Source organism: Somniosus microcephalus, chromosome 1 (assembly GCF_052327205.1).
Source record: "Somniosus microcephalus isolate GS21.2 chromosome 1, FLI_Smic_1.0, whole genome shotgun sequence".
Taxonomy (NCBI): domain Eukaryota; kingdom Metazoa; phylum Chordata; class Chondrichthyes; order Squaliformes; family Somniosidae; genus Somniosus; species Somniosus microcephalus.
Window position 1 is genome coordinate 439,237,164 of NC_140987.1, and position 13,228 is coordinate 439,250,391.

The window sequence follows — 13,228 nt, forward strand, 5'->3', positions numbered from 1 at the left end:
CCAACTTTGTATCCACACAGCCACTGTCCCTTTAATCCCATGCACTTCAATTGTGCTTACAAGTCTATTATGTGGTACTCTGTCAAATGCCTTTTGAAAGTCCATATACACAACAGCAACCGCACTACCTTCATCAACCCTCTCCGTTACTTCATCCAAGAACTGAATCAAGTTAGTCAAACATGATTTGCCTTATATGAACTTCAACATGAATTTGTTAATCAGCCCATATTTTTCCAAGTGCCAATTAATTTTGTCCCGGATTATTGTCTCTAAAAGTTTCCCCACCACCGTCGTTGGGCTGACTGGCCTCTAGTTGCCGGGTTTATCCCCCTCCCCTGTTTTGAACGGATGTAAACATTTGCAATCCTCCAGTCCTCTGGCACCACCCCCGTATCTAAAGAGGATTGGAAGATTGTGGCCAGAGCCTCCGCAATTTCCACCCTTACTTCCCTCCGTAACCTAGAATTCATCCCATCCGGACCGGGTGACTCTTCTGCTTTGAGTACTGCCAACCTTTTAAGTACCGCCTCTTTATCTATTTATATCACATCCAATATCACTACTGCCTCCTCCTCTAATACTACATTGGCAGCATCCTCTTCTGTGATGAAGACCGATGCAAAGTGCTCATTTAGTACCTCAGCCATGCCCTCTGCCTCCATTAGAATATATACTTTTTGGTCCCTAATCGGCCCCTCCCTTTCTTTGACTACCCGTTTACTATATATTATGTTTATAAAAGACCTTGGGTTCGCTTTTATGTTAGCCGCTAATCTATTCTCCTACTCTTGAGTATGAAAATCATTATGCAGCAAAAGTCTGAATGAGCTGTTCATTTTTTTTTTAAGTTTGCCACTATGAGCAAGCTTGCTTGTGAACATTGATACATAGAAACAAGAAGTCCCCACTAGTGAATTGAAATGTTTTTTGGTTTCACATTCTAACTCTGCATTGTAATTTACACTAAGGTAATGTAATTGTACCCAGAAACAGAACAGAAATTCACACAATTTCCCTAAAAAGATGCAAGTAATGATTGAACTTTGGTGTGTAACTTGTGCCATGTTTAGATGGTCCATCAGTTGCTTGTGAACATGATGGGACAGGCAATTGTGAAGCTGAACCCCAATGAGAGAAAACTGTTTTAACATTCGCCGGAGATGCTAATCGCCTGGAGGAATAAATTCCCGCTTATTATGGAACTCTACAATTTTTTTTCACGTTAAAGTAAAATGTTAAATCGTTAGGTAACGGTCTTTCCTGTCCCCTCTCTGAGCAGCAGGACCCAGTTCAACAGCGTTACAAAGAGTTGTTGGTTGTACGAGAGCAGTTACTGAAGAAACTAGAGGAACTGCAGATTTCAGACTCTTCGGGATTGCTTCCCCATGTTTCCAGTTCATCAGCTTCACCTTCTCCGGTGCCAGTATCACCACACTCGCAGACAACACTTTGAGATGTACGCACAGAATTCCGAATACATCTAGTACTGATTACTTTAGAGACTCTAAAGAATTTATATACGTTATACTGCAGCATGCTAAAAAGAATGCTGGATAGGGGTGTTGATTTATTTGCATGTTAATACTATAATGCCTCTTTATACAAAAAGTGAATTAAAAATATTTTGATAAATGACATTATTCTAAATGATGTTTGTGCCTTAGTTTAAATGGTAGCAGGCTGCCATTTATGTAGGGTTAATGTCCTCCTATTTCTGTTTGAGTCAGTAGTAATGCTGACTTTCTCAATCACTGAATAAAGAAAACTGTGGAATTACTCATCTCAAATCCATATGAGTAGTGAGGGTCTGGAGGACAGCTATCAAGCCTCTATGGATTACTGCAGAACTGACCAGGAAATCCTGATTCAATATGTTACACAGATAACTTATGTGGCTTGCACTGCATATTACTGATCACATACAGCTTCCTGCTTTAATGGTGTTGCCGAGGTCAACGAGAGAGTACTGTACTCTTAATGGAGCTACAGGGCCAGTGTCAAACAAATCAGACATCAGGCTAGAAAAATTTTTGAACACAAAATGGGGATGAAATTGATCTTGGGTGGTAGCACAAAACGAGCCATAGCGAATCGGCAGCCCGTTTTACACTCTGCCTGAGTCACGGACCGCTGATTTGGAGTTGACCATTATGCGCTACAAGATCGATTTCTTCCCCCCCCCCCCCCCCCCCCCGGTGTATTTTTTCTGTGACTGTAGATGGTCATTTCCCCCCCCCCCCCCCCCCCACTCCACTTTGTGTTGTCATCTTTTTCAGTATCAAAATCAGGACTTGAATAAAATGCGATCAGTTTATTTCTATGAATATTTTAGTCCGAGTTCTCTGACGTTTTGCAAGTATAATCTTTCCCTGAACAGAAGGGTCAGCCTATGCATAGAGCATATGCGATAAACCCGATGCTCGAGGAACACCTGCGTTCCTAGTGGGGCTGTCCAGCTGCAATTTATCAGCTTTCGTAAATAGCCGAAGTATTTCCCCACTGTTTGCCATGAGCTAAAAATGTTATGCATAATTTAAACAAAATTGGAATTAAATGTTAATTTAATTCTGGTCAATTATTTCTTGAAAATGCTGATTATTTTATTGTTCATCCCTTTAAAGCTGACAAGTGAAATTACGTTTAGGATTTTGTACAAATGTTTTGTTTTTATGGGCCAGTAAGAATAATGACTGATTTTGGAAATGTATGGCTAACTGAAGCATTTTAGCAGCCATTTACCCTTTGCTTTAATTATTTTGCATCCTTGCAACGATGGATCTGAAAATAACACAGTAGGGCTCAAACACTGACCTTCATAAGCCTGAAAATTACTGTTGGCACTGTTAATTTTACCAGTTTTAATCCATTTAAAATCACCAGGTTAATACCTGCATTGAAATAGTGGACAAGGAAATGACACATGAGAATGTTAAATATTCCACCATTAATAATACTAACAGTAATTTGTAGACTTTAGTTCCCGATCCTCTCGTGTTACAGATGTGTAGTAAAGCTTTCAGTAATGCACATAAACTTGTTTACACTTTTGGCCATCAGTTTTTTTTACATCAATTTATATCTGCCAAATTTGATACAAATATTAGTTTAGGAATTCCATACTTATTCTGCAAGGGCCATTTGTATTGAAGTTATTTTTCTTTGAATGTATCTTTAGAACAAAAATATTCACCTCGATTCATTTATTTTTAGGGAGAGTTAAGGAGATAATGAGAATTTAGCTTAATTGGCAGCACTCCCCTGATTAAGAAGGGTGTGGATTCAAGACCTATTATGGACTTGACAACATGCTGTAGGCTGACAGTTCAGTTCAGTACTGAGGGAGTGCTACATTGTTGAAAGTTTTCGGAAGAGACATTAAACCAAGGCCTCGTCTGCCAGCGCGGGTAGACATAAAAGGTCCCTTGGCACTATATCCTAAGAGCAGGTGTCTTGGCCAACATTCCTCCTCAACCGCCACCAATAAAACAACAATATTTGGTCATTCATCCCTTTGCTGTTTGTGGCACCTTGTGAAACGCAACGCTTTACCTGCATAACAACAGTAATTGTACTTTAGAAAGTAATTAATTGGCTCTGAAGTGCTTTGGGAGATCCTGAGGACATAACACAATAGGATGTAACAAATTCAAATTTGTCACAAATTGAGCAAATTTAGATCAATTCTTCAAAGGTGGTACATTACTTTGTTCATATTTCTGAAGCGAGTTTGCTTCAAATTCCTGCGGTCTGAATTGAATCTAGCTGCTTCCTAGCTTCTGCCATTTACACCTTATTCCGTTGCACCAGGGAAACCAGCAGAGAAATCGTGTTTGGCCTTGGGGAAAATTTACATATGCTTGAATTTGTGGAGTTTCTACTCTACTTTTTAAACTTGGTTATACATAAGCCTGCTCTGTGGCCGTTAAACTTTAATTGGATTTGGCTAATAACTGTGGGCCATAAGCGGATCATTACAGTTGTTTTAGTCTATTGTGTCCTGAATGTGAATATGCCCGATATTGTAATCTGAACCTGAAATCGAATGAGAGATTTGCCAGTGCTGAAACCTTTGCATTAAATCATCGCTGTAAGTCAGATTTAACCAGCAGATCAAACATTTGTCCCTGTTAGAGTTGTGTATGCTCAGAAACTGATGTAGATGACAAGCATATATGAAGAGCTCGGTCCGTTCAAATCCTTGGCATTGTCCTCCATCTGGCTGTAAAGTCCAGTTGTTCCCTGAATTTTCTGTTGCACGTGATTATTCGTGGGGGTGGCACATTTTCTTCCATTTTTGGTTTTGTTAGGCCTGCTGTCAATCATTACCTCAGTTTAAAAATGCTTCAACATAAAAAATTGAATTCAAGGCTTAGAAACTGTAATTGGTTTTAGATATTTAGTAATAATGTTTGCAAATCCTACTCTTTGTCTTTATGTGATTAATAAGTTGTGGATTGTTAAGCATTCCATTTTTGCAATATTCTTCAAGAATATTACTAAATAACAGGGAAATACAGACTGGCTGAACCATTTTACTTTGTTGGCTGATCTATATCTTGCAACATTTTTTCCCCCATTTAAGTAGCAAACTGTAGGAGCCAAAGGCCTTTATTCTGTGGGCTATGAAGCATTCGTAATTGAAGTAAGATAAAATTAATTTCCATGGTGACAAATCAAACTGTTTAATTAATGCTGATGCTCGCAGAATCTACTGATAGTTACAAATTATATATTGTGGCCAAAAAGCGTAGCTGTCGGATTTCTTGGCCTTTAGTATTCAGATCTTTCTCCAGCTTGTTGATGGTCTGAATACTAGCCTGTTGTAAAATGACCACAAGCAGTGAAGAATTTGGACTGAAACGTTCTGGTATGCTGCACATATTGCACTGCGACTACTGACTATGTGTTAATTTTGTTTAATGTTGCTGCCCTCAAACATTTTCCCTTGAAACGGGTTTCTGATAAAAAATGGGCTTTTGTAACTGCAAATATAAGTAAGTAAATTATACTCCTAAAGGGTACTCGGGGATTGATGAGATACAGTACATTATTGGGGCAGCAGGTTCAGCAATTGAATTAGAGGTCCTGCTTGTGAGTGTGGTTATAACCCATTGTTGATCTCTATTGAGTGTTCTGTTTTATCACAACTGCACACTTCATTTCATGGAAAGTTTTGGAATTTAACAAGAATCATTTTTAATGGTCATTAGAAACAGTTTCATGACTGCAAATTAAAGTGATCACCAATTATGATACAATAAGTAAATTACAGCACTTGCATGTATTTATTATTACATGGTTTTAAAAATCTCAGACTTTACACTTGTGATTTAAGCCTAGTTTGGTCTAAATGTAGTCTTCATTTTGTTTCTCTAAGTCGGTGTCCTTTTTGTGTCCTATTTAGATTTACTTGACAATAATGCTTTACCACTACAGAGTGGACCAGAAACAACCTGCAAAGGGGTGAAATTCCTGTATTCATGAACTTTAGTGAAAATGAGGAGTTTTATGTTTTAAGCTGGAATATACTCTCATTGACTTTTTCGTAAAAAGTTATCCATGCAAGAATTTCACCCTCGCTAATGTGTAGCCTTTGTATCTTGTCCATATGTTTTTTGATTCTATTTAATTATGCTCAGGATGTTTGCCTTTAAACTAGCATTCTGGTTTTTTTCCACATCTGCAGTTTTTGAAAGCTGCGTGTATTTTGGGGTGGGGGGGGGTGGCGGCAAAATTACTGATTATAAAGAAAGAAATGTTGATAATACAGTAAGTAAAGATAAATAATGGAACATGGATAATGGTTCCTAGACCATAGTAATGGAAGACTCAACTTTTCACATGCCTTGTATTGCTTTGACAAATTGATGTTTATAATTAAACAGTATATAAAACTGATCTATGTTGTATGTTTGCCTTGTACAGTCAAATATAATGCTACTGTCTGGCTATTGTGAAATAAAAAAATTACATAATGTAAAATATCTCTTCAGATGTTCTAATACTTCCACCAACATATTAAACACTAATTTCTATCTCATCCATGTTTTAAAAAAACTTTGTGTGTAACTCCTGCCCATCACACTTCAAATATCACAAAGTACCTAATGCAAATTTTTGCATTGTACCTTTTAGCGTATTATAAAGAAACAAAGGCAGACATTTACAATGCACTGACAAACTCTTCAGGCACAGAATATACCAGAGCGACATTGTCTGCAGCTTCTTAATTGACCTACCCACGAATGAAGGCATGGTTACAATCTTCAACCGTTGAATTAATTCACTAAAGAGGAACACATCTACACATTGTGTTTTACGTGGTATAATGTTTCTGGCCTAAATTCCTGTGAGCAATGCTATGGGAGCTTTGCATGCGCATGAGTGTATATAGACATAAATAAAGAGTTTAGTGTATGTCCACTGCACGCCAGATGCAAAACAATGCTTTTCTTCACTGAAAATAAACTCAATCATTGATACAGAGCTTGAAATTTACAATCTGCAAAGTTCCTGACGAAGTAATAAACTGATTGATTTGAGCTTCTTTCCTTAAGTTGGACTTTGTGCCCTTTAAGTGACACAGCTCTGTCTTGGCAGTTGAATAATACATTGTGCATCACATGGTACAATACTGTAGGGGGTTTTGGTTCCAGCTGCGGTCGCCATTTCTGTAGGGGGTTTTGGTTTGGGGTTTGTGTCTGGCCAGACAGTCGTATCTGAGCTGCTCCAGCCCCGTGTGGTTCGAATTGCTTCCCCTTTGGTTCTGACCACCGGACTTATTTGCAAGTAGCGATATAGACAAACGAGACCAGTGGTTCGGTGCAAAGAAAACCAATGTTTATTAAAATAGAGAAACAATTACTATACAGAGAAAATCACTATGGATGTAGCACAATTACACTTAACGGGGAGGAGAAACGGACACATCTAGGAAAAATGACTAAAATGACACTTTAGCAATTCCCCTTAACTCCCAACATTTACACCTATCTAAATTGTCTTGTGATGGGCCAGAAAATTGATGCTCACCAGTCTAGGATGTTGAAACGCCTGCTCCGTGCCCTGTTGCCTGCCGATGTCTTAAGTTTTCACCGCCCAAAGCAGAGATACCCCAATAATTTAAACGTAACTGCGGGTATTCTACTTCCCTGGACGGGCTCTTCGTCGACGATCCTCTCGCTGGGTTGATGGTACGGCAGGGCACCGGAGGCTAGGCGGGAGAGAGAGAGAGATGGCTTCCCGAGGGACTAGTTATACCCTTCCCGGTAGCCCTTATCTCCCGCCAGATCAGCTCATTTCTTTGTCTGATCTGGACGTGTTAAAACTCATACAAAGGGTACCGATCTGGGCCCATTGACCTGGATGGCCGGTTAATCGGTTTTAAACGTCTCATCAGTGTTCCCCTTTGTCCAACTGGTTTCGTGATGGAGCCATTCCAGTCTGAATGTCCCGTTGATCGTTTATAAACAGTGTCGATGTTCTCTAACGAAGGTCTGAAATGAAGCTAAGCTTGTCCCATTACATATCGAATATGCCTTGCCTGCTCTTGCTTGTTTGTGTAAACAACCTTGATAGTGTTTAATCAGAGGCCCGAATGCCACTGGGTTTGCTTCTCATGCATAAATGCAGAAGGTCGGTCTGCGTTCGAGTTTCTGGAAAGTTCCTTCTCATAGTCATCGGAATCCAAGTTTGTGAGTCCAAACTGAAACTTACAGACCTTGGTCATGAGGCTGACCGCAGCCATCTTGTTGAGCCCTGGATTTTAAATTCAGTCCAACCAGGGTTTCTTTACTAAACCAAAAGTAAATCTTCGGGGGAGACATGAAATTTGCGAATCCTTCCAGTCCCCCCATGGATACTGAAACTTGCTTGAAGTGTCCAATCAAGGTGAGCAAATTTCTGACCCCGCACAAACAACCTTCCCCTATATTTATCTATCCACGATCCCTCGACACATACATTCCCCTTACTTAGAGAAAACCGCAGTGCACGACAGGCATCTATCAATAGAAACAATTACTGTCTGTTACAATAGTCCAAGCACGGAGGGGGTCCAACACCCCTGCACTACTTCGGACATCATAAAACTTTATTACAACACACAACCTTTAATAAAAATCAACATCAGGTCAAAACATATTTATTAAAAATAACGAACGGAAGGAACGAGCTTTATTAAAAATAACAAACAGATCTGCCATCACTCGGCAGTGATATGACACAAAGCTCACACGGGTGTTTCTTCCACCCGGGCATACTGATCCTTCCACAACCCTTGCTTTAAATTCTACCCCGGGACCCTTCTACACTGGACACAAACCAGGTAGAGGACGATCCCTAGCTGACAGACTACTAAGATGTGGGACGCCATTCGAATCCAGGAGGGGACCTCTATACTCTCAAAAACGACCCACCAGGGCGGGGTCGTAATATCTAAAATGTCGGCGCCTATCTGTACAGTCTTCTGTTCCAAAGTGTAGAAGTGCTTTTGTGATACTAGAACGGCTTTTAATAATTTGGTAAGGTGCTCTGGGAGAGAGGGAATCGGGTAACCGAAGTGGGCGACATATTTCTGGAGGTGGGTAAAATTTTCCTCCACAGTGAGGTGAACAGTGGATGGTTCAGGAATGGGGACAATTCGTATCAGTGCCACTTGAACTTCTGCCTCGGGTTTGAAGCAGAAGCTGCTGTCACTCACCGCGCACCAGCTGTGCTGTCTGTGCTGGCAGTGAGACGCTCCTGTGGTGACTCAATATGTCCCACCTATATATGCTACCTGTGGGGGAACATGGCCTTGTGCCATGGCTTCCATGGTACAATTTATAGGTTTTGCGTCAGCAGCTCTGAACCCTCATTGTGGTTTCGAATAGGCGTTCAAGTGCTGGGGACACAGGATGATGTGTGCTCCCCGGCTACGGCACCCCAAGAGGTCAGTACCCATCATAGCGTGCTCCCACTTTATGACATAGGGCGGGACCACTGCAAAATGAATGTGTGCACCCCCTTGAATGATTCCAATGTTCTCCACCCTGTATACCGGTGCGGGTCGGGCCGTCCCGCCCATGACCGGCATTCTTACAACTATCCCCATGACGGTGTGGTTGGACCACCCACAGTCCACTGGGACTGGGTAGGCCTCAGAAGCTAACCGGAGCTGGCACGGGCTTAATGCGTTCTCAAAAGGGTGGAGGGCTGCGAGGCGTTTGTTGCTGATCCAGGAGGGGACTAAACCTTGCTTTAAATTCTCCAGATTGCTGCGGCTCTCGCCCAGCAACCATGCCCCATACAGCACGCACGCCTCGTTTTGCGCAGCCTGGTCAGAAGCGTTTCTGTCCTCCCTGATGAGAGCATTTACAGTCTTTGCATGTTTTTCCAGCTCCGCGATGATCTCCTTCAAATGGAGAGTCATGGCCTGGTCTTCATGCAACTCATCAGTTAAAATACCCTTTAATTGCGTTTTTAGACCATTCATCTGGGTCTGCAGCTCGATGTCATCTAAACTGTTGATGACCGAGGACCCCGTGTTAAAACCAGTTAAAACGTCATTAAAAACACCCCTTCTTTGCCTCCCAACCCCGTCCCAAATCTCGTGGTAGTATTGTAAGAAATAGCTATTAGATTCAAAGATGAGTTTTAATTCTTAGACCAGGGACTGACAACAGGCAAGCGGAAAAAGATAGCATAAATGCCAGCAAGGTCGAATATCAAGCATCAAAAGACAAATAGAAATGATAAGGACTTATAGTTGTCATTATAGTTGTAGTATTATTTTGTGTTATAATGACAGTTCTGAAAGCATGCTGTAGGGCAGCTGCGTCCCGAATAGTGCCGGTTGCTACAGTTGATATAATCAATATTGAGCCAGAAACCGAACAGTTAATGCGGGATAATGAACTGATAGCGATAGTAACATACATGTAAAGTTCTTTGTTCATTTTCACAGACTACCACGCCTAGCACAACAAGATAGACAGAGGGGAAAGACGAACTTAGGTACTAAGTTTAAGCCATCAGTATAGGAGTAATCCCGGGGATGATAAAAGTGGAAGAGAAGTTGGTATCCCTAGCCAAAGTTTAAATTTGGTGCAGGACCAACAGGAGGGATTGAAAGGGTTAAAAGCAAATCCTCTCCGTGTTTAAAATGCAGAGCAAACAAATTACTTTAGACAAAGGAAAGAGAAAGGGGTTATGTGCGAAATCACTAAGAGCTGAGGAGAAGCCAGGTGGCTAGATAAAATGTCTGCCCAGCTCAAGGACTTTATACAATGGAGTCTTACAAGAATAAGATAAGGCATAGCCACCAAGCTACACACAGCTAATGCTGAACTGTGAGAAAGATTTAATAAAATCAGCTAAACTTAAAGTAGTAACATAAAGAAACAAAATGGCTTGCGTAGATTATTAAAGAAGCCTCAGCCTAGCAAATATGGTCTGGCAGCCTGTAGAACCAGACGTCATAATCCAGGTGGCAGAGATAAGAAACAGAACAGAAAGAATGGGCTCAGTTACAAACGAGTTGTTGACCTGCAGCCCAGTATTGCAGACCAAGAAGGGTCACGAGGGCCTAACCGCCAGAAATCATTGCAGGGGAGGATTAATTAGCTATTGTATTGAAGGGGTTAAATTGAACCCTCAGAATTCAGACAGCCGAGGTGACCGCTACTTAAGTGATGCCAGCAAAATTAAAATCAGAACAAAGGAGTGGGGTCATGTGAAAGTGACTAAAAGAAACCAGGTTGAGATAAGAAATATCACAATAAAAATTGACTTACGTAAAAAGGCAAAACTAAACAAAGAACAATGTGAGAAGCTTCGAAAAACCAAGATAAGACGCAGTTGTGGGACCAGACAGAATATGTGCGTTTTGCGTAAGCGATAAGGAATATGCTGCTTTAGCTAAAAATTGTAGACACAGCAGAATATAGGGGTCATGGGAATTTGACCTGTGACCAAAGGCATGGTAAGTTGTAACTAACCTTTACTAATACTGAAAAGAATCCATATGTGATCAGGTGATTATTGTAATACAATGTGATTGGATGAAAATAGAATAAAAAGCTGTACCAACCAAGAGAGAACGAGAAGGTGCTCGCACAGACCGCGGGGTCTGAGACGCTTCTCCCAGAGCTCTGATAATAAACTGCATCTTTTTACTTTTACACGGTTTAGATGTGAATTTATTTTCACCACAACAGTATACAATGCGGTCTTATTGACCTCCGAAAAGTCAAATTCACGGAATTTTCGAAACATCTCTGTTAATAGGGCTTGATACAATTCGGCAGTCTCTGCGGGGCACCACGCGGGTAAGTGTACCTTGGTGAGGTTTAAAATCACCGAGGCCACCGCGTAATGCACCCCTTGGTACAGCACCTGGTCTGTGGGTACTAGCACCAGGCCGTTCCCTGGTCCCTTGGTGGTGGCGGGGCATCCCTCTGCTACTGTCCGTGACGTCGGGGTCGTGGGCAGGGGCCGTCGGGGGTGGGTCACTAGTTCAGTGGCATTAACCGAGATTGGGGAGTACGAGATCGTGCATGTGTCCAGGCGGGACTCCCAGTCCATCCCCCTCCCGTTATTTTGCCACTGGCTGCGGAAAATGATGGAAACGCCTGTGGGGCAGACTTTCTCTGATCCCCACATACAGACGTAGATCCCCTGATCCGGTTCCTACCATTTATCCCAGCACACACTTAACCCTCCCTGGGTCCCTGGAATGGTCCTGTGAGTGTCATTCCCTAACCTTTCCCACTCTACCCAGGGGTTTCCCATGTCTTTGCTTAACGTTCTGAGCCACCACCACCTATCCAGGGGAACGTTCCCTTTACACGTCAAACATATTCTTTTGCTCACGGTGATGCTAATCCTTGGGGTGATGATTCGTATCCGCGGGCACTGGAGGGAGGCCTCCCCATACGTGAAGCCGCTCTCACTAGAATACTGGGTTGAATTGGATCCCAGCCATCCTGGCCAGCACCCCTCATGAACATATGAGGTGATTTCATCCGCCTCCCATAGGCCACTTCCGTCGTGTGCTAGGGGCGCTCTCTTCCCCGAGCATCCGAAGATATGATGGTCCTCGACATCATCCCTTCTCACGTGGCTCAGCCCGAACAGGGTGATCAGGATTATGCCTCTGCACATTTCGAAATTCTGAAAAAGACATAAAAGCATCTAGCCAGGTTCCCTGGAGGCTCCCTGGCTCAGGGGAAGTGTGATCGGGTCCCGCGACCTTGGCTCACGTAGACAGCACTCTGGAACGGTTCCATACTTAAAACTTATAGACTACCGGTTCCTTACATAGAACTAAATTAAAACACTCTAACTTAACCTTCTACACATTACTTAAAATTATACTACCTAAACTATATACATCCGCCGCCCGTCTCCGGGCGGCCAGCCTAATCCCTGTTTGGGCTGCTGCAGGCTGCTCCCTGCGGCGTGGCTGCACTGATCTCCACTTCTGGTCCCTCGTAGCTTATGGCTGCTAGCTGGGGACCTCTGTCTTTCGGCTTCTCCCTGACTCGGGAGGCCGCCCTTTTGAACTGAAGAGCCGGTGACCATACTTTTCTGGGCTGGGGTGGCCGAGGAGACCCCCTAGGGAGTGCTACTGGTGGGGCTACCTGAAATAAAGAATAGATTTGCCTTCCAAAGCTAGGCTTTATTAACTTTAAAATCAGCAGCATATCTTTCCACATCCAGTCCCAACTAAACTAGAAAAGGACTGAATTTAAGGTAGCCACAACACATCATGTGATCATCAACTACCAATGAGATTACAACACATATCCCAAGGCAGTTAACAAACAGCGAATCACAATACTTTTACTAATCAAGGAATAATCACCACATTCACCCCTTCTTTTAAAATATACTCCAACCTAATAACTTTTACAATTTACAATTAATTATTTACAACTAAACTATGCACGAGAATAAAACTATTTACATAACACAATACTAAATGAACAACAATAAATAATAACATTACGCATAAGTATTAAGTATCTCTCAACTAAAACAATATACTATAATATTTCAACAATTTTTAAAACATTACTATCAATTTAAAAGTCCATTTTCAATTGGTTGACCGGATATCTTGTTCGTGTCGACCTTCTTAACCTTGGTGAAATTCCTTGCCCTCCCACGCCAGAAGGCACAGAAGTATCTTCAACAGGAAGGCTATCCATATCCCGATTCTCAACGGTTTCCGGATTAGAAA

General features: G+C 41.9%; 1 protein-coding gene across 3 annotated transcripts in view; it reads left to right on the forward strand.

The window, feature by feature from the left end:
* The window catches only part of mtm1 (myotubularin 1), a 151,218-nt gene extending 145,233 nt beyond the window's left edge, over window positions 1–5,985 (forward strand). For all 3 annotated transcript variants that reach the window (XM_086001477.1, XM_086001471.1, XM_086001461.1), the window contains one exon: window positions 1,283–5,985. In XM_086001477.1, coding sequence (XP_085857603.1) covers window positions 1,283–1,456 — 174 coding nt within the window. In that variant the 3' untranslated portion in view covers window positions 1,457–5,985. The remainder of the gene's footprint in view (window positions 1–1,282) is intronic.
* Window positions 5,986–13,228: the final 7,243 nt, after the last annotated feature.